This window comes from Tupaia chinensis, unplaced genomic scaffold (assembly GCF_000334495.1).
Source record: "Tupaia chinensis unplaced genomic scaffold, TupChi_1.0 Scaffold000235_1, whole genome shotgun sequence".
In the NCBI taxonomy this organism is placed as follows: Eukaryota; Metazoa; Chordata; class Mammalia; order Scandentia; family Tupaiidae; genus Tupaia; species Tupaia belangeri.
Genome location: NW_006159713.1, coordinates 1125010 through 1152521, shown reverse-complemented (window position 1 = coordinate 1152521; position 27512 = coordinate 1125010). Strand labels below are relative to the sequence as shown.

General features: G+C 37.7%; 1 protein-coding gene across 1 annotated transcript in view; it reads right to left on the bottom strand.

The window, feature by feature from the left end:
• Window positions 1–27512, bottom strand: part of FTO (FTO alpha-ketoglutarate dependent dioxygenase) — a 456284-nt gene that overhangs the window by 267055 nt on the left and 161717 nt on the right. Inside the window, exon 4 of the mRNA XM_006148379.3 lies at window positions 26012–26155. Coding sequence (XP_006148441.1) covers window positions 26012–26155 — 144 coding nt within the window. The remainder of the gene's footprint in view (window positions 1–26011; window positions 26156–27512) is intronic.

Genomic DNA, 27512 nt, shown 5'->3' with positions numbered 1-27512 from the left:
TCTCCCTTGAGATTTAACAGTCTTTGATGTATTTAGGTGCTCCAGTGTCAGATGCAAAGATATTTACAAGTGTTATATCTTCTTGGTGAACAAGTCCTTTTAGTACTATATAATGTCCTTCTTTGTCTCTTACATCTTTCATCTTAAAGTTTATTTTGTCTGATACCAGTATTGCTATTCCAGTCTTTTCTTTTGTTTCCATTTGCATGAATATCTTTTTCCAGCCCTTCACTTTCAGTCTATGTATGTCCTTATCAGTAAGGTGTGTTTCCTGTAAGCAGCATATAGATGACTTCTGTTTTTGTATCCATTCAGCCAGTCTGTGTCTTTTAATGAGAGAATTTAATCCATTAAGTGTTATTATTGATATATGAAGATTTATCCCTATAATTTTTGTTAGCCATCTTCTCAGTTGTTTTTTGTTCTCCTGTTTGTCTCTCTTTAGTTATCCTGATACAACACTTCCCTCCTGTAGAGCTGGTCTATTATTGGTGAATTCTTTCAGTTTTTGTTTATCTGAAAGTACTTTTACTTGTTCTTCCCATTAGAAGGATAATCTTACGAGATGTAGTATCATTGGTTGAAATTGTTTTTCATTTAATGTTTGAATACATCTTCCCATTCTTTCCTTGCCTGCATTATTTTAGTTGACAGGTCTGACATTAGCCTAATGGGATAACCTTTCTAAGTAACTTGACATTTGTCCCTTGTCACTTTTAAAATATTGTCTTTGTCTTTAATTTGTAACAATCTGGCTATGATTTGCCAAGGAGAAGATCTTTTAATGTTGACTCTACCTTGGGTCCTTTATATTTCTTGGGTCTGAATTTCTCCATGTTTCTCTATATTTGGGAAATTTTCAGATAATGTTTCATGAAAGAGGTTTTCCATGCCTTTAGCAGATTATTCACCTTCTGGAAAACCCATTATACAGATATTTGGATGTTTCATGCTGTCTAGAATTTCCTGTATGTTGTTCTTTTTTTTTTTTTTTCATTGTCTTTCCTTTCTTTTTAGTGATTTGGTCTACATTGGAGACTTTGTCTATGATGTCAGAAATTCTTTCTTCTGCATGTCCAATCTGCTGTTGATGCTTTCTAGAGAGACTTTAATTTCTCATACTGTATTCTTTTTAAATTAATTAATTAATTAATTTACAGTCATTCACTGTACATCAGTACAGTATACAAAATGAGATTTTTATCATCCAGTATACATTGTATATTGGCTCAATCAAGGATATTACCATAAATGCTATCATCAACAAATAATTTTCTATTTCTTGTTTCTTAGATATTTTGCTTCCCCCCCCCCCATTCCCTCTCACCCTCTGCCAACTCTCCCTGTTCTCCCACTGTCTCTGGTATATACACTTGTTTTCCATGCCATTTTTTTTTTCACATTTTATTAATTCACTAAAGATCTTAATTAATTTAAAGACTTTCAATATCAAGCACAGCTGATATATACATATTTAAAAATGCATGTTTGACTTTAGGCATGAACCTCAGTGAGTAAAGTGAACATACTATAAAGTAGCACCTCGCTGGGGCTATAGAACTTACTGCAGTCATTAAATAGGTAATAATAGGTATTTTTAAATGCATTTTTTAATTTCAAAAAGTCTTAGTTTTAATAGATCAAAATAAAAAATGTTAAGAGAAATTTGCTTAAAACTTAAAGCCAGGAAAAAGGTTAGGAATCAGTTCAAAAAGTAGGTAGATGAACTTATCAATAGTTCAAGAAAAGATAAAAATCCTTAAATATGGAATTCAAAGCATCAAAGAAAATCAGTAATGTCTTAGTCTAAAATAAAAAATTTCTATTTCACTAGTTCAGACTCACATAATTAATCTCTCTTCTATTGACTTTGCAGTGGTTACTGTGGTCTCATCTTTCCATTTAAACTCTGGAACATTCAACTCCAGACTTGTCCCTGCCATTAGGCTGGCCATTCTCTTGGTCATTTTCTTGTTCTCTTATTATTGGGTGTTCAACTTTAGTTTTCCTGGTATAGCACTCTTTTCAGCAATTCTTGGAGAGCTGGTATGGTGTTGGTAAATTTTTTCAGGTATTGTTTATCTGAGAATGTTTTTGTCTTTTTTTTCTCATATGAAAGATAATCTTGTTGGGTATAGTATTCTTGGTTGAAATTGTTTTTCACTTAACACTTTGGATATATTTTCCCATTCTTTCCGTGCTTGCATTGTTTCTGATGAGAGGTCTAGCATTAGCCTTATGGGATATCCTTCAAAAGTAACTTGATGTTTTTCTCCTGCCACTATTAGTATCTTGTCTCTGTCCTGTGCTTTTGGTCAATCTGGCTATGATGTGCCTTGGGTAAGATCTTCTTGGTTCAATTCTATGTGGGGTCTTTTGTATTTCTTGGGTCTGGATATCTGAGTGTCTCTCTAAGTTTGGAACGTTTTCTTCCAGGATTTCATAGAATAGATTATCAATGCCCTTATTAGTTTCTTCACCTCTGGGATACCGATGATCTGGATGTTTGGGTGTATAATGGTATCTACTATTACTCATATGTTATTACATTTTTGGATTATTTTTTCAGTCTTTTTGGTGAATTTTTCTAGGTCAGAGGTTCTATCTTCTACATCTGAGATTCAGTCCTCTGCATGATCTGCTTTTGATATTTTCAGTGAAAGTTTTGATTTCCTGTATTACAACCTTCATCTCTAACAATTCCATTTGATTCTTTTTCATAATGTGTATCTCCTCTTTCAGATCGTGCAAGAACTTCCTCACCTCCTGCAACTTGGTATCTCTATCCTCCTGCATCTTCTGGAGGTCATTGTCTCTATTCTCTTGTATCTCTGTTAGCTTTGTCACTATGAATATTTTAAATTCTTTATCTGACATTTCCATGAATTCCCTTGTATTCTTAGTGGAGAAAGAGGGGTTATTCTTTTCCATTAGAGGAGAGATATTTTCTTCTGGTCATCTGATGGATTATATATTTTTTTCCTATTTTTTTGGAGTTAAATCTGAGCAATCAGAGGGATGCAAAAGGAAATGACCTGCAGTCTGGCTCCTTGCTAGACTGAGGAGCAGGAGGGTGAAGTCTGGGCAGAGGATTTTGGTGGTTGAAATCCCTGAATGGGGCCGCTTATAATTCCTCATATTGTATTCTTCATTTCCAGAATTTCTGTTTGATTCTTTTATGCAGTATCTATGTCTTTATGGAATTCCTCTTTCATGTCATGTCATTGAGTTTTTTTTGGTTTTTTTTTGAGAGATTTTCGCTCTAGGGCGCGTGCGCTCGCCAGACAGACCGAGAGAGACATAGAGACAGAAAGCGAGAAATCCCCCCCCAGGGGAGATGGTCACGCCGCAATCCCGTCTCCTCCATTCTCCTCTCGGGATCTTGGGCATGTACGCACACGCGCCTGGCGTGAGTTTTAAGCCACCGGGTCTGGGACACGAACCGCGGTCGACTACGTGGGAGTCCAGCGACATAACCATTACGCTAACTGCTGGTTCCCAATATTTGGAATTCTTTTTTTTTTTTTGAGAGATTTTCGCTCTAGGGCGCGTGCGCTCGCCAGACAGACCGAGAGAGACATAGAGACAGAAAGCGAGAAATCCCCCCCCAGGGGAGATGGTCACGCCGCAATCCCGTCTCCTCCATTCTCCTCTTGGGCACGCAAGCACATGCACCCAGCATCAGATCTAAGCGACCAGGTCTGGGACGCGAACCGCGGTCAGCTACATGGGAATCCAGCGACATAGCCATTACACTAACTGCAGATTACCAATATTTGGAATTCTTTTTCTGACATTTTTGTGTATTTCTCTGTGCTATCCACTATTGATGAAGGGCTACTGCATTCACCTAGGGGAGAGTTAGCACCTTGTTTTCTCGAGATCTGGTTTCTAGTAATCCAATGCAGTATTCACTGTTTCCTACTTATTGCAGTAGATTCTGTAGTACTGGTAGAGGAAATTACACTCTTAGTTCCCAGCTCTGTTCCTACTGGAGGGCTCTGTCTCACAGGTCAGAGCAGTTAGGAGTAACTCCAGGTGCTGGGTTCCTCTGCCAAATGTTCAGCTCTTGATGAGGTGGTAGGAAGCTAAAGAGATATAACTTAGTGAAGAGGGTCAAGTCAGCACTGCACAAGTTGATATACCAAAAGTCCCAATGTAGCTCCCACGCCCCAAGCATTGGCTTACTTAAGGAGGTCTGCCCATACCAGACTTAAGTACCCTGATGAGCGGTGGACAGAGCAAGACCAGGCCACCAGAGCAATGGACGATGGTGTAGAAAGTCCCAAAGTTGATCCCAAGCCCCAAGCACAACTCATCCCCAGGCTCAGATGTGAACTGCAGTCAGCCATGTGGGGATTCAGCTCACTTAACCACCATGCCATGAACCTGGCATGGAAAATCCTAGATCCCTCATGTTCGTTGAGCCCAGAATGGGAGTTGCTAGAATTTCCACATTATTATATAGCCCCAAAGAAACAGATTAGCCAGCCCATGTTCCACCCTTCTCCAGTCAGCCTGCTACTGTGTAGTCCCTTTTAAAGGTTTCATGCAGCCAAATCTGTAAAGTCAGCCCAGTGGTCCCATACCTAGCCCTACATAAGTACCAGTAGCAGCCCTGCCTACCTGGAACCTGCAAAAACAGCCTGCCAACACAACACCCAGACAACCAGCAACAGAAGCAGCCTGTCCCGTCCAGGACTCATGGAGAAAGACCTCAGCCCTGTGTCTAATATGCCAGCTCTGATAGTGGCCCTACCCAACTGGGGCTTGCAGAGTCAGGCTGACAGTGTACCTACAGTGCTCTAGTATCAATAGTAACCCTGCCTACCATATCCCACAGAGACAATCCAGCACCCTCCAACCATCAAACCAGTGCTAGGAGTGACCCACTCCAACATGGGTTCTGCAGAGAGAAAACAGCTACTCCATGTCAGCCACATGCCAGCATCAGGAATAACTACAACCTACTGAAATATACTGGTGACCTTCTGCCAGCCACAAATAGTACCCAAAACCACAGGTATGACTTTGCCCACCTGCAAAACTTCCTTGGCCTTAAAAGAGCAGGATCTCAGCTAGTGGATTAGCTCTCAAAATCCTTAGAGCCTAGACCATTGAGGCACTTGAAGACATCACTTACATAGATACTACTTAGTCCAACTGAAGCCAACACCAACATATCCAATCCAGCCAACATACAAGAGCCCTTCTCCAAGAGAAAGTCTTTCACTATAAAAGCCACACTGTAAAATTAGTAAAGGGGGACCAGCAGGTGGCATGGTGGTTAAGGCCTGGACTGCCACATGACAGACCGTTAGTTTGAGTCCTGGACATGGTAGCTTGAAAAATCACGTGGGGCATGTGTGTGTGCATGCCCAAAATCCTGAGAGGAGAACGGATTGCAGCATGGCCATCTCTATTGGGGAAAGATTTCTCACTATCTCACTTTCTCTCTCTGTCTCACTCTATCTGGTAAGCACACACACCCTACAGGGGAAAAACAAAGTAAAGGTAACGGTTCTATCAGACAAGTAAATATCAGTGTAGAAATACCAGAAACCTTAAAAAATGAGGCAATATATCCTCAAAGGAACACAATAATTATCCATAATAGTCCTAAACCTGAAGGCTTGCTTCTCTCTCTCTCTCTCTCTCTCTTTGTATTTCTCTCTGGGCAAATTGAAAAAACAGTAATAATAATAATAAAAATAAATAAATAATTATTTTTTAAAAATACCTAAATAGACATCTCATCATAGAAGATACATTGTTAATAAGTAAGCATACGAAAAGATGTTCAACATAATTTGTCATTAGGAAATTGTACTTAAAACAAGATACTACTATATATCTATTGGAATGGCCACAAGCCAAAACATTGACTACAAATGCTGGTGAGAAGGTAAAGCAATTGTAAAGCTCATTCATAGCTGGTAAAAATGCAAAATACAATCACTTTGTCTTGAAGATAGTCTGGAAGTTTTTTACAAAATTAAATAGACTCTTACTACGCAATCTATTATGCTCATTAGTATTTACAAAAAGGAATTAAGTATTATATCCACACAAAAACCTTCACATGGATGTTTAGAGCAAATGTCCTGCTGTAGATGAATGGATAAATAAATTTGTCTTCCAGGCAATGGAATACTATTTAACACTAGAAAGAAAAGAACTATCAAGCCATGAAGATATGAAGAAAATGTGAATGCATGTTATTCATTCATAAATTTGAAAAGTATGACTTCAACTATGACATTCTGAAAAAGAAAAGCTGATGTAGATACTAAGAAACTCAAGTGTTGCCAGGAGAAGTGGGAGAGAGGGATGAATAGGTACAACACAGAAGATTTTAAGGGCAGTGAAACTATTCTATATGAAACTAATAGCAGATACATGTCATTTCGCATTGGTCAAAACCCACAGAATATACACTACCAAGAGTGAACCCTAATGTAAATTATGGACTTTGGGTGACAATACATGTTCATGGACAGTAACACATGTACTGCTCTGGTGTGCGATACTGATATTGGGGGCAGCTGTGTATGCGTGAGATCTGGGATATATGGGAAATCTAGATCTTATGCTCAGGTTATTTTTATTTATTTATTTTTTAAAGTTTGTTTTTGTTTGCATAGGCACTCACTGGAGAAAGGGTAAATAAGGAAATCACCCCCTAGAGGGGATGGTCATGCTACAATCCCTTTTCCTCCATTCCCCTTTGGGGTTTTAGGGGAAGCAAGACCATGTGCCTGGCATGATTTTCAAGGCACAGGTCTGGGCCTAGAACAAAGGTCAGCCATGTGGGAATCCAGTACCTTAACCACCGTGCCACCTGCTGATCCCTGTGCTCAGTTTTGTTATGAAATTAAAACTGCTCTAGAAGGAAAATTCTTTTTTAAAATATTTTCTGAACTGAAAAGTTGGGTAAATTCTTTAAGGCTGCCTAGTTCACCATCTTAACAACAATAATATACACAATTATGTAAGTATATAGTCATTTTCTCAGAGTATTCTCACAGCAAGCAAAAATTCTCATGTGTTACTTAATTTAATAGTAATAGGTTGGGGGCCAACAAGTGGCATGGTGGTTGAGGCGCTGTATTCCCACATGGCCAGTCACAGTTCAAGTCCCAGACCTACTGGCTTCCTTTCTCACTTTCCCTCTATCTCTCTCCAGTCAAATTAAATAACAATAATGATGATGATGATGAATAAAATTAAATAAAACAATTCTTTAAAAAATAAATAGAGTGAGCCACTTCTAAGTATCATGTGCTATTCAGAGTACATAAACAAAATAAAGTCCTTGCTACATTATGTTGGGGAAGACATAATAAATTATTAAACAAGAAATTCAGATATGAAATAATATAGAAAGATAAACCAGAATAATTTAACAAGCTTAAGAATTAATGGAAGTGGGACCAGCAGTTGGTGTAATGGCTAGGTCACTGGACTCCCATGTAGTCAACCATGGTTCGAGTCCCAGACCCAGTGGCTTAAACTCACACCAGACGCGTGTGCATGCATGCTCAAGATCCCGAGAGAAAAATGGAGGAGAAGGGATTACAGTGTGACCATTCCCCCCTGGGGGGTGATTTCTCACTTTCTGTCTCTCTGTCTTTCTGGCAAGCGCACACGCCCTATAGCAAAAACCTCTCCAAAAAAAAGAATTAATGGAAGTAAAGCAAATAGCTCACTACTTTACATGGAATGTTCATTGATGTCATTTAGGTTGAGATCTAAATAATGAGGAAACAGCAATGCCAAGATCTGGGGTGAGAAAATTCCAGGCAGACCAAATATCAACATCCAAGGCACTGAAGTGGGAATAACCTAGTCACATTTGAGGGACAAAGGCCAGGGTGACTGCAGTACAGTAAGCCAGCATGCTGAAGTAGGTACAAGGAGAGACGTTGGACAGATAAAGGACATCTCCACTGGTCATGGTAAGGATTTACAGCTTTCTTCTATGAGAAGCTCTTAGGAAAATTTTAAGCAAGGAAATAATACGATCTAACTTTAAATAGACCACTTTGGCAGCATCAAAGGAAAGACTAAAAGAAAAGTTGAAGTAGGAAGACTAATCAAGAAGCTATTAGCAGTAGGCCATTGTAGGAGCTGATAGGGAATTGGACTTAGTGACAGCAAGGGAGACACGAGCAGTGATCAGATTAAGAATGTTTTAGGAAGACAAGAGAATCTGCTAATGAAGTGGATAAGTGAAGACAGGGGAAGAGGAGAATCAGGAGGAACTCAAGATTTTTACAGGAAAACCTGACTGAAAGTGAGTAAGTCACAAAACACAATAACACTGTATAAACAATGCTATGAAATCCGAAAAGTGATGAGGATGAAAACACCAGTGATACAATTGGACTTTAAAATGCAAATATAGATAGAACAATGAAGATGATCAATGTAATTGCAACCTCTGTAGAGTTAGGCTCAGAAGTATGGCTTTAAGACTTGATGAAGAAGGCTGAAAAACTATTTTATTTTCCAGTTTACCCTCACTAAGGACTTGGGCTAATAAATGCTCCTGCACATTTCTGGTTGATCCTGAATATTTTGCCTAAAGTGAGTTTCAGAGCCAAGCAAAAATATTAAATGTTGGGCTGAAAGAGGTTCTCCAAGCCAGATTCCCATAAAGAGTTGGAAAAATTTCTAGGAAATACATAAATGCCAGTCTCATCTAGCTGTTATTTGGGTAGCTTTACTACTTCTTTCCTATTATTGCTAATATCCACAGAAATTATTAGAGGAAAACTAACTTAATGAATATATTTGTTAAGTGCTATTGTTCCACTGAGGAGCAATTAATGTGATGCAGGCCAACTGGCAAACACAACATTAGATGTAATACTTTGGGGTGTGCACCTTTATTTAAATCCTTGACAACTCTCTAATCAAACAACTCTTTTGAAATTGCTTCCAACTCCTCTAATCCTTTATGACTTTAAAAAAGAACCCTGCAATTTTTATTTAAGAGCCTCTAATTTATCTAAAACTATACATCTGTAAAAGTAACTTCATGGATTGTACATCTCAAAGACTGTAGTACAGAGGATCCCCAGCTTTAAAAGACAGCTAGTAATTTTTAGAAACAAAACATTACAGAAGCTCTACTTGCTGAGCTATCTCAGAATATAACTAAAAATTGACTGACTCTCTAGCCAGCTGAAATCAGAGTTTGTAAATAACTCAGGAAAACATAAATAGAAGAGAAGCTCTCACGTGCACGCCCTATAAAATGAGTGAAAAGAATGCTTGACATCCACTGTAGCATGAAATCTCATCTCACATAAAAGACCACAGATGCAAAGACACAATTTACGCAAGGATGATCAATTCATGTGCAGGACTTTCTTGGTCTTAACACTGAATGTCTTGTCTCCTGAGATTCCCCTTCCTATAGGACGAAATGAGACAGGTGGCCACCCTAAATTTGTCCCAGGCCTTACTTCCTTGGTTTTGTTGTCCAGTGTGTCACCAAGCCTATTTCATCCAAATTTCTTAAAGTAACAATCAAGAGCTTTGCTAAAGGCACTCTGGAGCTAAATAAGTCCAATACTGAAATCCAATCTTCCCAGCTTCACACAACCACTGAAGCTTTTCATTCTTACTCACCTGTCCATTCTCATCCCTCAATCTTAATATTTATGACCTTATTTTTCCTAGGTGAGGGGATTTCCATGACTGAGAACATTTTCAGAATTTAATAGCCAATGATAGGGGGAGAGAAAGCTTCCTGGCAAGAGGTCAGTATAGACAAAGACCTATACCTACCACCTTCCTAGATTCCCAATGAGATGATCAATAGAAGTTAAAAGTAGATCAATGGAAGTTAAAAATGTATTAAAAAAAAAAGATCAAAATCGAAATAGATCTCATTCAGTACAAAATGTTAAGGAAGAGTAGTCCATATGCCAGAAGTGTAAAGACTTGTGCTAGACATGGTATAGGTGGAATTAGGTTTAAGAAGGGCACAAAAAGGCTGACTCTGTAGCATAGTGGTTAAATGTTTTGAAGAGGAAGCTGGATCACACATGGCTGACCAAAGTTTGAGTCCTGGCTGTCAAGGATTGAGTCCTGCCCCTAGTGGCTTACACACCAACTGTGCTTGTATGCCCCAAATCCTGATAGGATGGAGAACCAGAGGAAAAAGCTTGCAAAGTGACCATTTCCCACTGGGGGACTCTCTCTCTCTCTCTCTGCATACACACACACATAACCTCTGGCATAATTTTTAAAAGAAAGGGACAAAGAAGACAGACAAATAAGCATCTCTCTAAAAGGGTAGCATACCTCATAAATGTATCAACCAGACCTGAACTAAGTGTTCACCCTCTAGCTGAGAAAGTAGAGAGAAGGAAGGCAAGAGAAGCTACTGGGCACCAAAACGGCAGGGCTCTTGCCTCTGCAAGGCAGCATTACATGCACACAACTCACAAGCTGTGGTACTCACAGACCTGGATATGTGTTACTGTAATTGGATGCCACTCTGAGAAGAGAACAAGGCACTGCTGAGATGAGCAACTGGAGCAAAAAGCTATACAAGGGGTAGGTCAAAACCTATAATGGGTTACTCATACTATAAGAATCCATACCACATAAAGACAAAAACAAGTTATTAAGCACACTCTAATTTATCAAATTCGTAACTGGCAGGATAAGGATATATTTTCTTCCTTCCTCCTTCCAATGGAAGATTTGGCCAAAAGTCCATAAATCTTTCACAGAACCTAAAAGAAAAAGTGGTGTACAAAAGATACATCTCTAGATCTATGCAAAAAGACTACAGTTAAAAAGAATGGAATCACTGATTAAAACTGTCTTCTGAAAAAGATTTACCTGAATTAAAAGGAACATATTTCCATTTTTCAAAAAGACATTTGATTCAAGAATGCACTGCATCAATGAAAATGGGGCAAGCAGATATGAAGGTAACAGTATGAGACAAGGAAAGACTTCTTGGAATTGGGTTTTAAAAAACAGTATTGCTTTATTTAAAATTATAATAGATGGTATGAATAGCAGAATGCATATGTGCATACAGCAGAAAAATGAAATTACTGAACTGGATGAGTGAAAAATGAAGGAAATTCTCTTAGGGCTCAGAGAGGAAACAAAACAAAACAAACCAAAAAAGGACAAAAAAAATATGAGGGATAGATTCTGGAGGCCAAAATATATACTACAGAATCATGAAAGGAAAGCAGAATACAGAGAGATGTTAAGAATAATCAAAGAGGGGCCACCAGGTGACATAGTGGTTAAAGCACTGGACTCCAATGTGGCCGACCGCTAATGTCATGTACAATATTTGTTGATTTGATTAAGTTAAACTGTCCATGTACCCCAGGAATAAATCCCACTAGTTTATGGCATATGCTCCTTATATAGTGATACTGGATATGGTTTGCTAGTATTTCACTGAGAATTTTGGCATCTATGCCCATCAGAGATAATAGGGCCATCATTTTCTTTTCCTATGGTCTCATTTACTGCTTTGGTTATCAGGGAAATGCTGGTCTTGTACAATAGGCTTGAAAGTGTTTCTTCTTCTTCGATTTCTTGATAAAGTTGGAGAATCAATTTGTCTTTAACCATTTGGTAGCATTCACCAGTGAGGCCATTAGTTCCTGGGCTTTTCATTGTTGAGAGGTTTTGATTACCTGTTCAATATTATTGCTCCTTACTAGTATGCTCAGATTTTCTATTTTACTATGATTTAGTCTTGGGAGGCTATATGTGTCTACAAATTTGTCCATTTCCTCCAGGTCATCTAATTGGGTGTATATTTGTACATAGTTATCTCTTAAGATCTTTTATTTTTTTGTGATATAAGTTGTAATATGTTTGCTTTCATTTAAGATTTTCTTGAGTCTATTTTATTTAGTATAGCTAAAAATCTATCTATTTTATCTTTAAAAAAAATCTTAGCTTTGGGATCAGCAGATGGCATAATGATTATGCTACTGGACTCCCATGGAGTTGAACACGATTCAAACCCTGGTCCCAGAAACTTAAAACTCATGTTGGGTGCATGTGCGTGAATTCCCAAAATTCTAAGAGGAGAATGGAAGATAAGGGATTGAGGCATGGTCATCCCCCCAAAGGTGATTTCTTGCTTTGTGTCTCTCTGTTTCTCTCTCTCTCACTCTCCAGTGAGTGCACACACCCTACAGCAAAAATCTCTCTAAGAAAAAAATCTTAGATTTATTAAGATTGATAATTATTTACATTATTTTTCTAGTCTCCACTGCATTTATTTCTACTCTTAGGTTTTTTCTTTCTTTCTACCAATGTCAGGCTTGTAGTTTCTCAATGTGTAAAGTAAGTTATTTGAGATATTTCTCCCTTTTAAAAAAAGTTTATATATTTATTTCTTCCTTTAGAAAGAGACAGGGAATCAAAAAGAAACAGAAAGAAAAAGACAGACATTTCCAACAGGGACCTAAAAAACAATCCACTCCTAGTCTCAGCAGGTCCACATGCACATGTGCCCAGTGTGCTCAGGGACATCCCTGGACAGGAACTAAGGATTTTTCCCATGATGGTCCAGATGCACAACTATTGCACTTCCAAGTAGTTCCTTTTTTTCTTCTTAATGTGGGAATTTTTCACAAAAAAATCCCTCTTAGAAAGTTTTTGCTATATTGTGTAAGTTTTGGTATGATGTATTTCCATTTTAATTTGTCAGAAAATAATTTTTATTTCATTTTTTCTTTTTATGCAAACTAGTTGTTCAGAAGTGAACTTAATTTCCACACATTTGTGGATTTTCCAATTTTCCTCCTGTTATTAATTTCTAGTTTTTATAGCACTATAGTAAAAAAAAAAAAAAAGACACCTAATATAATTTCAGTCTTATTAAATTTGCTAATATTTGTTTTGTGGTGTAACATGTAACTTAGACAAGAGAATAATCTGTAGGCATTTTAAAAGAATTTATATTCTTCTATTTCTCAGTGGAATATTCTGCACATGCCTATTAGGGATGTTTACTCCACAATGTTATTCAAGTCTGCTGTTTATTCATTGATTTCTATCTGAATATCTACCTATTGTTGAAAGTGGGTACTAAAGTCTCCTACCACTATTATATTGCTATTTCTCACTTCAGTCATAAATATTTGCTTTATATTTTAGGTACTCTAATGTAATAACTTGCATATTTACAACTGATGTATCTTCTTGATGAACTGATCCTTTTATCATTATATAATATTATGACATTCTTTTTATCATGTGTTATATTTTTACATAAAAGTCTATCTTATGTGATATAAATACAGTCACACTTGCTCTCTCTTTGGTTACCATTTGCATGAAATATCTTTTGCCATCCCATTATTCTCAGTTTATCTATGTCATTATCTAAAGAGAGTCTCTTGTAGGGGGCACAAAGTTTTTCATCTTTTTTTTTAATCCTGTCAACCACTATATGTCTTTTTATTATAGAATTTAATCCATTTACATTTAGAATAATTATTGATAGGTAAAGAATCACTTTGGTCATTCTGTTGTTTTTGACTGTTTTGTGATTTCTTTCTTTTTTTTTTTTTTTTTTTTTTTGGTCTTGTTGTCTTCCTTTATTAATGGTGTTTTTGTAATGGGATACTTTCATTAGTTTGTCTTTACTCTTTTGTTACTACATTTTTTTCTCTGTGGCTACCATGAGGCCTACCTGTAAACTATTAACAACTTAACTTTTCAACCACTTATAAAAATGCTACACTTCAACACCTCTGTTTTATGTTACTGATATTGATATAACAATTTACATTCTATATATTGCATAGCCATTAACAAGTTATATTATCTATTGTTTTTGGGTTTTTTTGGAGAGGTTTTTGCTATAGGGCGCATGCACTCGCCAGACAGACAGAGAGAGACATAGAGACAGAAAGAGAGAAATCACCCACCAGAGAGGATGGTTACGCCATCATTCTCCTCCATTCTCCTCTCGGGATCTTGGGCACGCACGCACACGCGCCCGGTGTGAGTTTTAAGCCACCGGGTCCAGGACGCAAACCGCGGTCGACTACGTGGGAGTCCAGCAACATAGCCATTACACTAACTGCTGGTTCCCCTCTATTGTTAGTTTTGATACTTCTGTTTTCAATTATATATTTTATTTTCAAGCAATTTTCACATAAGAGTTAAAAGTGTTTATAGTAGTAGTAATAAAGTATTCTGGTTCTTATTATATACCTAGTTTTATAGTAAATTTTACAGTTTCATATGTTTTGATATTGTTAGTTAGCATCTCTCTTTTTTTTTTTTATCTGAAGAACTCCCTTTAACAATTCCAGTAGGCAGGTTTGGTAATGATGAATTCCCACAGTTTTTGTTTATCTGGGAAAATTCTTCACTCCTCTTTATTTCTGAAGCCTTTCCTGGTATAGTATTTTGGGTTGACAATTATTTTCTATTAGCACTTTAAATATATTATCTCAACCTCTCCTACACTGCCAAAAAATTCACTAGTACTCTTATAGCAATTACCTTATATGTGACAATCCACTTTTCTTGTTCTGATTCAAAATTCCCTTTGTATTTAACTTTAGAGAATTGATTATGATTTACCTTGGTGAATGTGTCTTTATGATTAATCTATTCAGGTTCTTTCATCTTTGCGGGTATAAGTGTTCACTTCTTTCTTCATACTTGGAAAGTTTTTTATCCATTTCTTCTTTAAATAAGGTTTCTAGCTCTTTATCTCTGTCTGCTCTTTTTGTAACTCCCGTAATATATATTACATCACTTGATTATGTCCCTTAAGTCCTAGACTTTCTTCATTCTTTCCTTTTACTAGTTAATTTCAAATGACTGTCTTTTTACTCTTTTTTTTTTTTTTTTGGTAAGATTTTTGCTATAGGGTACGTGTGCTCACCTTAAAGACAGAGAGAGACAGAAAGAAGGAAAATAAGAAATTATCCCCCATAGGGGATGGTGACGCTGCAATCCCTTCTCCTCTATTCTCCTCTTGGGATCTTAGGCACATATGCACACACGCACACGTGCCTAGCATCAGTTTAAGCCACCGGATCCAGGACGCAAACCACGGTTCACTACAAGGGAGTCCAGCGACATAGCCATTATGCCAACTGCTGGTCCCATCAAATGACTGTCTTTGAGTTCACTGATTTTTTTTTTAATTGATCAAGGAGAATTAGTGGGAAAGCTTCTTGCTGGAGTCTTCAGGTGGGACTAATCTGGTCTTTGAATAAGCAGGCAGGTAGTCTTAGCCTTTAGGTCCATGGTAGTATGCATGAACTCTGGGTCCAACCAGGTGGGCCTTTCCCCTGGATCTGCAAGGTCTGGCCTGAAATCTAGATCTGCAGTTTTAAGCCTGCACAGTTGGTTCACTTGGGGTGGGCTTGGGAACTGGGTCTAAGATGATGGGCCTGAAACCTGAATCTGCAGATGTGGGCCTAATTCTGGGTTTGTAGAGATCTGCCTGGAACCTGGTTCCTCCTAGCAGTGGGCCTATACCATTGGTCCAGTGGAGCACACTAAGATTCAGTATCCACTGAAGACAGGGCCACTGACACTAACTTGGCAATGGAGCTCACTGAAGCCTATGTCCACAGGGAAAAGCCTGAATCTTGGGTCCTAAAGGTCCAGGTTAAGACCTAAGAAGAAACCAGGGTGGAGCCTGATCTTAAAGGGGTAGGCCTGGTGCTGGAGTGGCCCTGGAGCATGAGTTTGCATGTACCAACCTGGAGTCTTGGTCTGCAGATACTATGGTCTGGCAATATGTTCACCGGGGTGGGCTTGTTCCCAAGTCCACAGCAAGGTCAGGTACTCACTTCCCTCTCCTTTCCCCACACAGAGGAGATTCTTCTCAGTACTGTGCTGTCTAGACTTGGGAGAGGGTTAGCACCAGTGATTAGACTTGTCTTTTCTACTCTGTTCATTCTATCTTTTCTTATTTCTATGATATCTCACCTGGATCCTTTAGCTCTCCTGAAGGAGTTTACAGGCATGGATAGTTGCTCGAATTCATGTGTATGTGAGGGGATGAATACTAATAACTCTTTTTATGCTATTTTGTTTGAAATTATAGAATTAATTTTTAAACAGGTTTTCAAAAATCACATTTTCATGGAATATTCAATGCTAAAGAAAATGTTGGGACTTAAAAGTAATGAAAAAAAAAGACAAAATAGTTTAACAGTGCAACCAAATGGTCATAAACTGTATTACCTCTTCTTTACACTATCCTATAGTTTGTAAATTCTCAACAGTGAACATTTACTGCATTTCAGCAGTTCCAAAGTACACGTTTCTTCATATTTACTATCTCTGAAATTGGAATACATCTTAAATCTGATGGCATCTTTGATTCAGTGATATAGTATCACATTTATAATCAGCAATAAAAAGCAAAATATGGGGATCAGCAGATGGCGTAATGGTTACGTTGCTGAACTCCCACGTAGTCAACTGTGGTTCAAGTCCAGACCAGGTGGCTTAAAACTCACACTGGGTGCATGCGCGTGTGTGCCCAAGATCCCAAGAGGAGAATGGAGGAAAAGGGATTGCGGCATGACTATCCCCCAACCTTGGGAGATGGGGGGTGATTTCTCACTTTCTATCTCTCTCTGTCTCTCTGACAAGTGCAAATGCCCAATACCAAAAACCTCAATAAAAAATAATTAATTAATTAATTAATTAATTATGCATCATGTTTTGAAGATACAAGTAGAAATTTCAAATGAAGAGTTTCTTAGAAGAGGTACTCAATAAACAAATAAATAGATGGCACACAGCTGTCAGAAAAGGTGTTAGTTAGTTTAAGCTTTGGTTAGTTTTATAAATCTTTCCCAAAATATAATTGTAAAAACTCTTTTATAGGTGCCAGCAGGTGGCATGGTGGTTAAGGGAGCTGGACTACCACATGGCCAAATATGGTTTAAATCCTAGACCTGGCGGCTTGCTCTCTCATTCTCATTCTCTCTCTCTCTCTCTCTCTCTCTCTCTCTCTCTCTCTCTCTGGCTCTGTCCCTTTCTGGTCAAATTAAACTATATAAATAAATTAATAAGTTAAATAAAATAATTAATTCTTAAAAAAACTCTTTCATAAAAACAAGTATGGAGGTAAAGGTGACCTTGAGGTACATGATTCTCCTCTTGCTCTCCTCCCACCTTTTTAAAATTAACTTTTATGGAATGCTTAGTTTGCTGTTGGATTTTGAAGTGAATAAAATCCACTTTCTTGAGGTTAATAATTTATTTCTGCTTTCTAAATATGCATAAAGAGCTTAAGTTCCACTGTAGCAAGGACTACCTTTACCTTTTACTCTACAGGTTGCAACTCTTCCCAAGAAATGGGAAGGCAGATGAACTTGGGGGTCGCTGACAAGGGACAGAGGCTGGGGTGACAGAAAAAAGGAGAATAAAGTAGTTTTCTTCTTCTCTATATACACAAAACCATCTCTTCTTCCCACAGTTCCAGTAACCTGTGGGGAACAGAACTTACCAATCCTGATGCCACAAGGGAAGGCCCTGAGTTCATGTCCCAAAGTCCTCCTGTGTATGCCAAAATGCATATGCCCCAATCCTGGGGGTGGATCACAGTGTGAAGATTTTATTAGGGTGCCTCTCTCAGAAGAAATAAGTAAGCTTAAAACTATTTCAAGACATTAATTTTTAAAAGCAAATAATATAGAAATATGTATAATAAACTCTTGTGCTCTAAATAAAAAGTAACAGCAACATACAGGGAGTCTTCAATTAGCTCATGGAGAATGCATATTATGAAACACTATGCAGGGACCAGCAGTTAGCACTAACGGTTATGTTGCTGGGCTCCCATATGGCCGACTGCGGTTCGAGTCCCAAACCCAGTGACTTAAATTCTCGCCGGGAGCATGTGCGTACGTGCCTAAGATCCCAAGGGAAGGATGGAGGAGAAGGGATTGCAGTGTGGTCATCCCCCCGGGGGGTGATTTCTCACTATCTGTTTCTCTCTCTCTGTCTCTTTTTGTCTTTCTGGCAAGCACACGCACCCTAGGGCAAAAAACCTCTCCAAAAAAAAAAAAAAAAAAAGAAGAAGAAAGAAAACACACTATGCATAGATATCAAAATTTTTGCACCAAAATAAACTTATACGTTAATTCCACTATTCCTTAAATTTTCAGAAGTCCCCTCATATACGTAAATATAATGTAACTAGATTTATGTCAATGCTTACACAGGACCAGATGGAAAAAAACAAGGTAAAAGAGAACTCCCATATTTTATTCTATGTATTTCCATATTGTTTGAATAAAAATTCATGGTCACCCATTACCTGTTCAATTATTTTTTCTACATTTTTAAATAAAAAAGATAGCATGTATATAAATACTAGAAGTAGCATGAGTAAACAGAAGAAAGAACATCTTTGGTCCAAGAAAAAGCTAAATTCAAATACAAGATTCATTAGGTATGTCACCTTAAAAAAGGTGATCTTTCTAAGCCTCAGTTTGTTTAAAAGAAATTGAGCACATATCAAACTATTCACTCATATAAAGTATACAATTCATTGTATTTTAGTATGTTCACAGGGTTGTGCAACCATCATCATAAATTAATTTCAGAGCATTACCATACCTTTAAAAGAAGCTTGTACCCATTAGCAGTCAAACCCATCAATTTTCTTTCCCAGACCACAAAAAAAATTAAAAAATGTAAAAAAATAAGCCCCTACTCGTCACACGCATTTTACATAAAGTTTAACATACAAGTGATTCTGAAATGAACGAAAAGTCTAAATGTGACAACAAAGTGTAAAGAGGTAAAGCCTTTCAAGTAAATCATATTCCACAAGTCAATGGCCATCTCCCTGATTCTTCTGAATAAGGAGGGGGGAAAATCAAGCCAAAAATCACAGATTTGAAAATGTCAGCATTTGGGGGCACATTTTACAGTGAAAGGTTCAGGAGGAGAGATACAGACTCAGCCATAAAGAGTGAAAAACAAGATGCAAATATTGCAGTTGTTGAGAAGATAACACCGTAAGTTCACATGGGACAAGCAGTGGAAACTATACTGTCATGTTTCTACTTTTCAAAGTGAAAATAAACATGACAGGTGCTCATTTGGCTGCTCTAGCACTTCCCACTTAAATGGCAATTCCTTAAGCTTACCGACTGCAGCCTGCAGTTATAATTTATTACTGTTTCTGTATTATTCCCTTGCCTCGGCAGAAAGCACTACACAGCACCTACATTTCAAGGCCCATGAGAGGTAATAAAGTATAATTATTTGGAATTTATGATTAAGCCATAAATTATAGGTACTTTTACTTCACTCATCAGTCAGGGACTGGGGGAGGAAAGGAATGGGGTCAGAGGAAGAAATAACAAAAGCCCTCTCCTTTGAATAAAATGTCTACATCAGGGCAGAGCTGAGGGACACCTGGAAGATTTTCAAAGATACCACAGTCTCCCAGTTAAGTCCTAAGAAAGATGGCGCTAAATTAAGGCCCAAGAAAGTCAGCCCTCAGTTAAGAGAAAAACTATAGCCTCCAACAAGAAAGTGAGATTTAGTTGGGTTTAAGGAAACAAAAGTAAAGACACCAGAGAGAGGCGAGCCAGTGGTGTGGTGGTAAAGGCAACTGGATCCCACATGGCCAAATATGCAGTTAGAGTCCCAGACCCAACAATGCACTGGGGGTGTGTATGTGCGTGCTGAAAATTCCAAAAGGAGGAAGAGATGGAGGAGAAGAGATTGCAGCCCAGCCAACTCCCATGCATGATACTTTCTCATTTCCCCTCCCTCTCTGTCTCTTTCTGGTGAGTGCATACACCCTCTGGCAAATTTTATATATACTATATATATTTTATATATATTACACATATTATATATATATTATATATATTATATATTTTATATATATTTTATGTATGTGTGTGTATATATATATATATATAAAAAATATATATATATGAAGAAGAAGAAGAGAGACAGAGAAAACAGTCATAATAGTGGCATGTAAAAAATGATGATAATGGGGCCAACAGATAGCATAACATTTACATCACTGGGCTTCTACATGGCCGATGGCAGTTCATGCCAGACTGGTGGCCTGAAACTCATGGTGGGCACATGTGCATGTGTGCCCAATATCTCAGGAGAAGAATGAAAAAGAAGGGATTATGGTGTGGCCATCCTCCTGGGAGGGCGATTTCTCACTTTCCCTCTCAGTGTCTCTATCTCTCTCTCTGGTGAGCACACTCACCCTAATGCAAAAAATTCTAAATAATAATAATAAAAGTAATGATAATAAATTAAGGGGGGATAAAAGAGGGCTTGCCCCCGAATGTTTACCTAGCACTCACCTTTGTCCTGAAACATCCCACCTCCACACCCAGCTCCTGGTAAATGAACATAATTTGGTTGATGTCTCTTGAACTGTATAATCTGTTCCACAAAAACAAACCCACAGTTTGTCTCCAAGTCACTTTTAAGTCCCTAACTCCCTGGTTACATTCGTCTATAGAAAACATCTGTGGCAAAGTAAATCATCCTACTCTGAGAAAGACCAGAGTACATTTTCTTTTCTCTAAGTGTGTTTTGAAGTCCTGGTTGGAAAATTAGTGAAAATTGTAAATCTGTTTGCAAATCTGGTCATGTCTAACTCTGAGATTAGGGCAAAGATTCCAATTTAAAAGTAAAACCGTGACAACTCCAGTTAAGCGTGTCCTCAGGCACCGCCAGCAGGGCCTTCACTCACTTCCACAGGCAGCGGATTTATTACAGGCACCCGACAAGTTCCCCATCAGACACCCCTGGAGTATTTACTTGAGACAGCAGGGTTCAGTCTGCACTTCCTCTGCAGACCAATATATTATTATAAATTGAGCTAAACTGTTTCCTTTTCATAAATGCTATGAAGTTCAGATTTCAGATATCAGTGCAGGACTGAGGTTCCTCCATGAGGTTCCTTGTGCTATTTGGATTTAAAAGTAAGGAGAAAAGGTAGGATTAGACCATGGTTACTTTAAATTTTTTTAGTTTTTTTAAAGAGCAGATGGGAGGGGACCAGCAGGTGGCATGGTGTTGAAAGTGCTGGACACTCCCACATGGCTGACCACAATTCGAGTACTGGACTTGGTGGCTTGCTTTCTCACTTTCCCTCTTTCTCTGATTCTGACTCTCTCTCTGGACAAATTAAAATAAATAAATGAAGAAATAAAATTAAATAAATAATTCTCTTTTTTTATTAAAAAAGAGAGAAATAGAAGATGACTCATTTTTGAAATCAATGAATTTTCCTAAGAAAACATATCCTCAATGCTGATTTTGGATAGTTTTGCTGTGCTTGGCATAGTTTAGTAGGATTCCAACTATTTCACCTATGATCTGAAGGCACGAGTTGGAAAACCAGAAGTAGATTTTTGTTTTTTGGTTTGTTGTTTTGTTTGTTTGTTTGTTTTTTGCCATAGAGCACATGCACTGTCCAGAGGGAGATAGAATAGAAAGAAAAAAAGTGAGAAATAATCCCCCCAGGAAAGATCGCAATAGCACAATCCTTTCTCTTCCATTCTCCTCTCTGGATTTTGGGCACAAATGCAACCAGCATGCATTTTCAAGCCATTGGGTCCAGGACCCAAACCCACAGTAAGTCATGTGGGATCCAGTATTTTAACCAACACACTACCTGCTGGCCCAGAAGTAGATTTTTTTTATCTTGGATACCAGCTCCTATAGAATAACATTATCTTCTTCTGTCTCTCAGATATAATAGCAGAGACCCAATGTGTACTTAAAATAGATATACTCATTGTAACATATAAATTGAAAGGATAATGTAATGATTTAATATCTTAAACCCAGAAAAAATCATTTAAAAGAAATAAAAGCTAACTTTATAGCACAGCTATAACACCCTGGTCAAAAAGCCAGATCACATGGGGCAACTGTGGTTCGAATCCCTGACTAAATAAGCTTGAAACATGCAGGGCATGCACATAAGTGTCCAGGATCCAACAGGCTGGAAGACTGGTGGGAGGGGATCACAGTGTGACCAGACCTTGTGAATGGGTACTCATCTCTCTGCTCATCCCTCTGCCTCTTCCACATGCACATGTACATGCTATAATAATGAATAAAAGAAATTTCTTTTAAAGAAATGAAGAAAAAGAAGCAAACAGAACAGCATCATCATCAACTTTTTCTTTCTCTTCTAGAACAATTTAATCCTAAGTAATTAGGTGAGAAAAAGACAGCGTGCTGAGTGCTGAGGGGAGGAGAGGAAGATGCAGAACCTCAAAGCAAGGGTTAGTGCTTAGCTTCGGAGGAAGTGGGATGAAGTAAAAAGTTTCAGTACATGCACCTTACTATTGGGTTGTTGGAAAGGCATGACGCATTTTTGCATAGAAAAAGTACATGACTTTTCCAACGACCCAACAGTTCTGTTAACCATGACTAAGCAACTCTATCAACCTAACCTTTATTTCTTCTTTTATAATATGGTCATTATTTGCCTGTTAAGGTTGCTGAAAAGATTTTAAAAATATCTGACTTGTCACTCGTCTCTAATAAATGTGGTTATTATTCATGTTACTATTACAGTTCTAGACATATACCCGTATAGAAAAAAAAAAAAAAAAGACTGAAAAGGAGTATCTAAAATCAGGAATGAGTGGGACCAGCAGGTGGCATGGTGCTTAATGTGTCGGACACACTCTCACGTGGCTGACCATGGTTCAAGTCCTGGACCTGGTGGCTTGCTTTCTCTCTCTCTCTCTCTCTCTCTGGTCTCTCTCTGGTCAAATTAAAAAAAATAAATGAATAAATACATAAAATTAAATAAAATAATTTCTTTTAAACAAATGGGAATGAACATGAGAGGAAGAGAAAGAAAAAGAGAAACAGAGAGAGAGAGTGAGGCAGGCACACACCCTCAACAGAGTCTTTAGGTCGCAATCCTCCCACCAAACCTACCAACCAAGATCACAGACAAGCCCACAGGGGTTCCCAGAATGCCTGGGCAGACCGGGAACATGCACCCGGAGCTTTCTCAAAAGGCCTCCAGCATCAGCACCCCGCAGTGACTGTGCTACCATGACTAGGTCAACAACATGTATATACCACTTTTTTTTTTGCTTTTTTGCTTTTTTTTTTTTTTTTTTTTTTTTTTTTTTTTTTTTTTTATAAACCATTTTGTCTCCCCCATTTTTTTGAGATTTTTGCTATAGCACATGTGTACTCCCAGAGAAACAGAGAGTCAGAAAGCAAGAAATCACCCCCCAGGGGGAATGAATATGCCACCATCCCTTCTCCTCCATTCTCCTCTTAGGATCTTGGGCACACAGCACATGTACCTGGCATGAGTTTTAAGCCACCAGGATTCAAACTAGTCAGCTACGTTGGAGTCCAGCATCTTAAGCACTCCGTCATCTGCTGGCCCCTTTACCACTTTTCTGTATAGAAAAAAAATAATAAAGCTATTTTAAAAGCATTATTTGGGCTCTCATTTCTCTTATAAAGACATAATTGCTAAGAGAAAATCCTACAGAATATCAAAATCAAAATGACACTGTTTAGAGTAGGAAAAACACCACGTATGAAATCTGCAACCCATTCTGGTCCCTTTTTGGTCTTGCACTAAGGGACCATAGGCAAATTACTTAAGAAAAGAACAACCTCCACCATTCCCTCACAAAGTTGTTTGGAGGGTGAATGAGACTGCGTATATGAAACTGATCTACCCACTGTACAGCAATATGCAAATAGAAGGCAAGAGATTAGGGGATAACTTAGGTCAGTGTTCAACAAAGGCAGGAATTACCTCTTGAGAAGAATTACAGAAATAAAGGTAAAGGGACACAGCATTAAGTTGAATGTACTGTGAGAAAGACTCCCTACATATGACCTACCAATCTTTCTGCAGACATTAAGAAGAAAGTGTCAGGGATCAATAGATGGTGTAATGGTTACATCACGGACTCTGACAGAGTCAACTGAGTCCTGGACCCAGCAGCTTAAAACTCACGCTGGGCACATATGTACATGCCCAAAATCCCAAGAGGAGAATGAAGGACAAGGGATTGCAGTGTGTCAATCCCCCCTAGGGGTTGATTTCTCGCTTTCTGTCTCTCTGTCTCTGTCTCTCTGGCGAGCTCACATACCCTAAAGAAAAAAATCTCTCTCTCAGAAAAAAATAAAAAAGTGTCAAATTGGTACCATTATACAGTTAACACCTCTCTAACAGTTATTAATCTCCCCTTTTAACAAAGAATACATCTCAGACTCAGAAACTCCAACAAACAATAGTAGCATGCATGTAATACCATTTTAATTTATTTATATTCATATTTATAAAACTTTTCTAATTATGCCAGGTGATACAGGTTTTTCCATTGAAGATGGTGATATAACAACTACTTTTAAGATAAACTCATTTCCATGAAAGAAAAAAAAGTTAAGTATATTTAAAGAATAAATAATAGTATAGGAAGCATACCTTGAAGCTGAATTGCTAAGAACTGAAATTTGGAAAACACTTAATGAGATGATGACCTAAAGAAGTGTTCTATACTGTAAATTCCTAGAAGGCAAAAAGATCAAGATTCATCCATTTCCAATATCTCTTGCGGAACCTTAATAACACTCAGAATATGGGACCAGCATATGGAGTAATGGTTATGTCACTGGACAGTCACATAGTCAATGGTGGTTTGAGTCCTGGACCCAGAAATTTAAAATTCATGCTGGGAGTAAGCGCATGCATGCCCAAGATCCCAAGAGGAGAATGGAAAAGAAGAGATTGCAGCCTGGTCATCCCCCTTGGGACGGGCGGGGCGGGGGGGGAGGAATTTCTCTCATTCTGACTCTACCTCTCTCTGTCTCTCCAGCAAGAGCACACACCCTATAGCAAAAATCACTGTAATAAAAAAAAAAAATAGTACTCAAAACATAGCAGAACCTCTACAAATACCTAATGAAATGGAAATTAATTCTAATTATAAATACTGGGCTTGAGTTCTGATTCTGCTAGGCTCTAAATCCAATATATGAGTATTAGTAGCCACATCATATGTGCAGATGTCCCCAGGCAGATAGGAATGAGATAAACCCCAAATAATCAGAAGCTAGAACCAATGAGAGATTAAACCCTAAAAACTCATTAGGAAAAGAAAAAGGATATTATAGATACACTGTACATCAGAAATGAAGCAGAAAGTCCAAAAACAAAACAAAGAACTTAGGGCAAAGAAGCAGGAAGGGGGAAAAAAGCCCCACATATGTCACAGCTTGGGTTAACCCAATCACAGTTGAAATATTGCTTGCCAAAGAACTGACAAGTGGAGAGAAAGGCACTGTTGTCAGGTCAGCTCTCCTGAGGAGAAACTAAATTCAAAACTAGAAAGAACTCTCTCATTACTAAAATATATCTACAGGCAGGCAAATATTTTTAAAACTTCCACTGATAAATGGGCCTGCATGATTTAATAGCTCTGAGGAAGAATCCTGGAAAGAATTTAGCATATTTGGGGAACTCCATAAACACTTAGAATGAAAAGAGCAATTTTAGAAAATTTAGCAGTATCTCAAAAAGGAAAAAGAGTAAAACTAGTTACATCTTCTTTTATAAAAATGTTTCATTATTTGGGGTCAGTGGGTGTCATGGAGGTTAAGGCACTGGATCCCACATAGCCAACTATCCAGTTGAGTCCTAGACCCAGTGGCTTTAAAAATATGCAAGGCGCATGTGTGAGCATGCATAAAGTCTAAAGTGGAGAATGGAGAAGGGATTGTTGGCATGGTCATTCCCCCATGGGAGGTGCTTTCTCACTTTCCTTCTCTCTCTCTCTGTCTCTGGCAAGCACATGTACCCTACACCAAATAAATAAATAAATAAATAAATAAATAAATAAATAAAGTTTCATTTAAAATCCTGACAAGTTTACTGCAAAAAAAGTATTCAAAAATATGTACCTGAAAACACAAACATAAACATTAGAGCTTTGACACAATTAGATTTTCCAAAGATTACCGAGCATAAAATAGCAGTCTCCTTGGTGAAGGGGTATTGCCAAACCAGGTGTCTCTATGTCCCACGAGATCTTAAAACCAACATGCCAAATATCAGGATCTCTGCCTTCAAGATGAGAATCATCCTCACTTTCTTCTTCAGAGTCTATAAAAGAAAAGGACAGAAAGGGAAAGTTAAATCTAAACTTTTAGGCTTTATAATGGTTATCATAGAAATAATTAATATTTTAATAAAGTATGGATATATGAAATATATCCTTCTTTTGTGTAATTAAGAAAAAAGAATTCTGGACTATTTTTAACATATCATTTATTTTTTCACCAGAAAACCTTAACTAAAATGATAAGGAAGTAACAATTTATGCCATGATAAAAGAGTGCTCTGTTCAATTCCAAGCAAACAAATTAGAAAATCTAGATTAAATGGATAATTTTTTAGGAAGATACTAGTTACTAAAATTGATCCAGGAAGACACAAAAGATTTAAATGGATGTAAAGACGTACAATGTTCTCGGGAATTAAGAATGACAGCACAGCAATGTCGGTTCTCTCTAAATTCATCTTTAAATTAGACACGATCATAATAAAATCCCAACAGGATGATTTTTTATTGATAGATGACTAGGAGTGGTAGCTAGACAAGCAGGTTCTATAATACACATGAAAAGATATGTAAGGATAGTCAGTGAATTCAGAATTAATGTATAAAGAGCTCCTATACATCAATAAGACAGATCAATAGTCAAATGTAAAAATGGCCAAATGTCATTAAGACAGAACACATAAAAGGAAATAAAACTAGCTCTTAAAATAAAAATATTTTCCAACTTACCTAGATCATGTAAATGCAAATTAAAGCCATAAGAGATATTTTTTCACTTATTCAATCAGAAAAGATCAAACACTTTGAAAAAGTACAGTGTTAAATAAAGTAAAATGACACACACATATTCTCTGTAGAGGACAATTGGGCAATACCTATTAAAACTACAAATGAATACATCCTCAGACTTGGAATTCCACTTTCAGGTTGCAAAGTCAAATGGCCATTAATCAAATATATTTATTATAGTACTGTTTATAGGAGCAAAAGATTCAAAAGTCAACCAAATGTCTATTAATAGGTTTCTGGTTAAATAATTTATTTCCACCTAAGAAAATACTTTGTAGCCACTAATACGAATATGACCATGTACTGATATGGAAGTGATATAGTTTTAAAAGAATTATTTTATTTTATTTACTGTTATTATTATTAAGTAATTTGCTATAAGACACATGTACAAGGGGGACCAGCAGTTAGCGTAATGGCTATGTCACTGGACTCCCATGTAGTTGACCGTGGTTCGCATCCTGGACCGGGTGGCTTAAAACTCACGCTGGGCGCGTGTGCGTGCGTGCCCAAGATCCTGAGAGGAGAATGGAGGAGAAGGGATTGCAGTGTGGCCATCCTCCCTGAGGGGTGATTTCTCGCTTTCTGTCTCTTTGTCTGTCTCTGTCT